The sequence below is a fragment of the Penaeus monodon genome, chromosome 23 (genome assembly GCF_015228065.2).
Source record: "Penaeus monodon isolate SGIC_2016 chromosome 23, NSTDA_Pmon_1, whole genome shotgun sequence".
In the NCBI taxonomy this organism is placed as follows: domain Eukaryota; kingdom Metazoa; phylum Arthropoda; class Malacostraca; order Decapoda; family Penaeidae; genus Penaeus; species Penaeus monodon.
Window position 1 is genome coordinate 41,114,940 of NC_051408.1, and position 3,317 is coordinate 41,118,256.

The 3,317-nt window shown below is 32.3% G+C and overlaps 1 protein-coding gene across 2 annotated transcripts in view; it reads right to left on the reverse strand.

Moving 5' to 3' along the window:
• Window positions 1-882: 882 nt before the first annotated feature.
• The window catches only part of LOC119588074 (protein Mpv17-like), a 4,795-nt gene continuing 2,360 nt past the window's right edge, over window positions 883-3,317 (reverse strand). The window contains exons 2-5 of one of the 2 annotated variants that reach the window (XR_005230066.1): window positions 3,094-3,209; window positions 2,007-2,228; window positions 1,568-1,798; window positions 883-1,483 (exon numbers count right to left, since the gene is read on the reverse strand). Coding sequence is in view for 1 of the 2 variants with exons in the window: in XM_037936777.1 (XP_037792705.1) it covers window positions 1,646-1,798; window positions 2,007-2,228; window positions 3,094-3,209 (491 nt within the window). In the remaining variant the exon portion in view is untranslated. Of the gene's footprint in view, window positions 1,799-2,006; window positions 2,229-3,093; window positions 3,210-3,317 lie in introns of both variants that reach the window. The other variant, XM_037936777.1, reaches the window with a different exon arrangement.

The window sequence follows — 3,317 nt, forward strand, 5'->3', positions numbered from 1 at the left end:
AGTCTGGCTCAGTCTAACATACCTTTTTATCTATCAACATCTTCAGAAACTAAACTACAGCATAAGCCTTTTATATTATAATTTTTTTTTTAAAGAATGTGAAAGAGTTAGCCATGAATACCTTCTAGTTTTTGTATTGTGGGTTTTCCTTCCAATGATTACCTTATATCAAAATTACTTTTTCCGAGTACTTAATGTATAAAACCTGAGAAAAGAATGTTATCATCTTTAAACTCTCTGCAACTGTGGGAGAGTATCACATGACCTTTAAATCAATCTTCCAAGTTAGTTTTTCCTTCCTTTTCGAATTGCCTAAAGCTATTTCACTTTGGGAATTGCATATAAAACTACTGCATTTGATTTCCTGCTCTTAAGCTAATAGTATTCAATTGTATTGGTTTGCCTTTTCTGGAGGGGCTATTACAAACATAAAGTTTCATTGTGCTAGGATCCATTTTTTTTATTAGTTAATTATTACCCTAAAACCAGGGAAGCAGGAAAAGGCCTAACCAACCGACAACAAATCACTGATCATCATTTAATGAATTTCCACGTATTGATTTCTGAATTTTGCTACAGTAAGTCTATATACACATTTCATCATATTACACAAATCTGTAAAAATATTAGGCTTACTACACACTAAATTAATAATCAATTATGAACCGTCTTAATTGCAGATCAGAAACATTCCCTGCTATGGATGTGCACAAAAATGTGTTTGTTCTCTTGTAATATTTACTCTTGCTATTTTTTCAAATAACAGTCTCTATACATTTCATAAATTTTAGCTAACATCACCATCACTTCATGATTATGCTGAACATCATCTTTATAATTATTAGCATATTACTGCAGTTTGGAAAATTAAAAATGCACAGATGTGTTTTATAATTTACAAGAAAAATATATATGCTACATATACTTCATGTAAATTTGTTTTCTACAACAAATTCATTCATCACAAATGTGTTAATCTTACATAAGATATAAAAATAACAAAAATCACTAACAAATACATAATGGAAATAAAAAAAAAAAACTTATGCAATTCATTTTTCGAACCCAAAACAGGAGACACAGAATAGCAGCCTAAATAAACACACACAATTCTTCAATAACAAACACAACCTTTGCCCCCTTCTACACTGCGCAAAACAAGGACTAGACCCACACCATAGGAATTGTGACACAACAGCATATACGACCCAACAGATATTACTCTTGCGACAATTTTCTTACTCCATTTCTGACTATCAACACATAAATATTCTGACTAAAAAGTTAACTTTTAGAAGCTGAGACAATAATATATGGGTAGATAAAACATAGAGGATACCAGGTATGACCACACCATAAACATTTAATGAAATATGGCACTTGACAGAGAGAGCACATGAATTAATGCCTTATTATGTAAAGGTGAATTTTCCCTGAATGTTTGAGCATTTTTGAAAATCATCTTACCTTTATATATTGCACAGTATATGGTGTACACATTATCAAACAGAACAATAAGAACTAAGCAAATTAGTTAAAATATTGACCTTGTTAGTATTATATTTTATTACATTTCAAAAATAAAACAACAGCTCTAAATGGACATTTGATATTTCCAGTTTATGTCTTTATATTAAACTAAAAATCAATCCTCTGATAACTTAATCTGCTCTTTTGCTCCTGTATTTGTCTTCCAGGCTAAATAAGTGTTCCAGAAGAGTGCAAATATCTGCACAATAAGAACTTGGTGTTGCAAAGGGACGAAGGCAAAGTTGCAGATCTGCACAGCTGGCCAAACCTGAAATGTCAATAAAAAAAAAAAAGTATTACTTATCATATGTGTATGGAACGCCTAATAAGAGGTTTATAAAAGTGAAATGCTGAAAGAAATGTTAATAACTAACTACAACCTAAGACTATCATTGCATGCCATAACATACAGCTTCAGAAACAAGATAAGAATAATGAAATATACACAAAGAAAAAACTATTAAGGATCTCCTTACAGTCCAGTTAGTCAATATAATATCCACATAGTTATTCTTAATCTCTTCTTTTATCTTCTGTGGACTATTCCCCTGAGTGACACCCAGTACAGTCAGGAACGACCCCAGGAAGCACGGCGCGAAGATGCCCTGATCAAAAGCCACTTTCTTCAAGGCTCTCACAGTTGATCCTGAACCAATTCTGCGATCTAGTATGCCATACCATACCTTCAATGTTGGACCCTATAATCAGAGAGGAAAGCGATTAATGTATATCTAAGATTATGCTTATAGTTACGTAAAATTTGAATTCCAAGGTCCATATATCTTCGCTCATCAGTTAAACTAGCATTACCCTGAGTCATTTTGGTCCATAAAAAGACAACAATTGTAAACACAAAATCAAGTAGAGAGAGCCTATAGTGCATCTAATCTCAAGAAAGACAAAAAAAAAAGGCAACTCATCCCCGACTCTGGAAATACTCTGATCTGCTGTATCTCTTGATTAAAGAATATTACAGTGGTGTTGAAAGCTGCAAATTTCAGTAAAAAATTAGTGAAAATATTAGGTGAAAGTAAGCAGTAAATGTCAACTGTTGAGTCAAAGCACTCTAGAGCCTGAGCTGAGTTGCCAGTTTGTTTGTTTTTCCAAGACTTGATGCAGTATGTATGAAGTAATGACAGAGCAGCTTTGAATACTATTACTGGATATGACATGTCTCCCAGAGTATGGTCGAAGATGAGGATTTTCATCTTTTCATAAATGGGTTTACATTAATACATGATCATATAAAATTATCAGGTTTCATCTCTCTCTCTAAAACACTTATTATTAATCTACAATCAGTTCTACTTGTTTTTGTTCCTATAATAAAATACATACTACTGATTTTATGCCTTAATGATAGTCACAAAATATGCTTGAATACAGCAATACAAATTAATCAGAACTTTACAATACTGGTATTTATTTGTTATTCTCTTCATTTTAATTTTCTAAACGACAATAATGAAAACACAGCTTTACACAGAATATCAGTAGTTTGAGGGGAATACAAGACAAGACAAATATAAAATAACACATCAATCAATCAAAGAAACAACTCACCACAAAGAAAGTGCCAAGGCCTAAGAAGCGAACAGTACGTTGCCATTCGTACTGACTCGTAGATTTTTTTTCAATGGCAAACTGTGAAATGACATCTCCTGCTCCCATTAGTATGCCTGAAATTAGGAATAGAGATAATATACACATGTATGCCTACTGACATTGGCTTAGATGTGTAAATGACAAAAATATATTTTTTTATAATGCGTTCATGTATAGTGTAT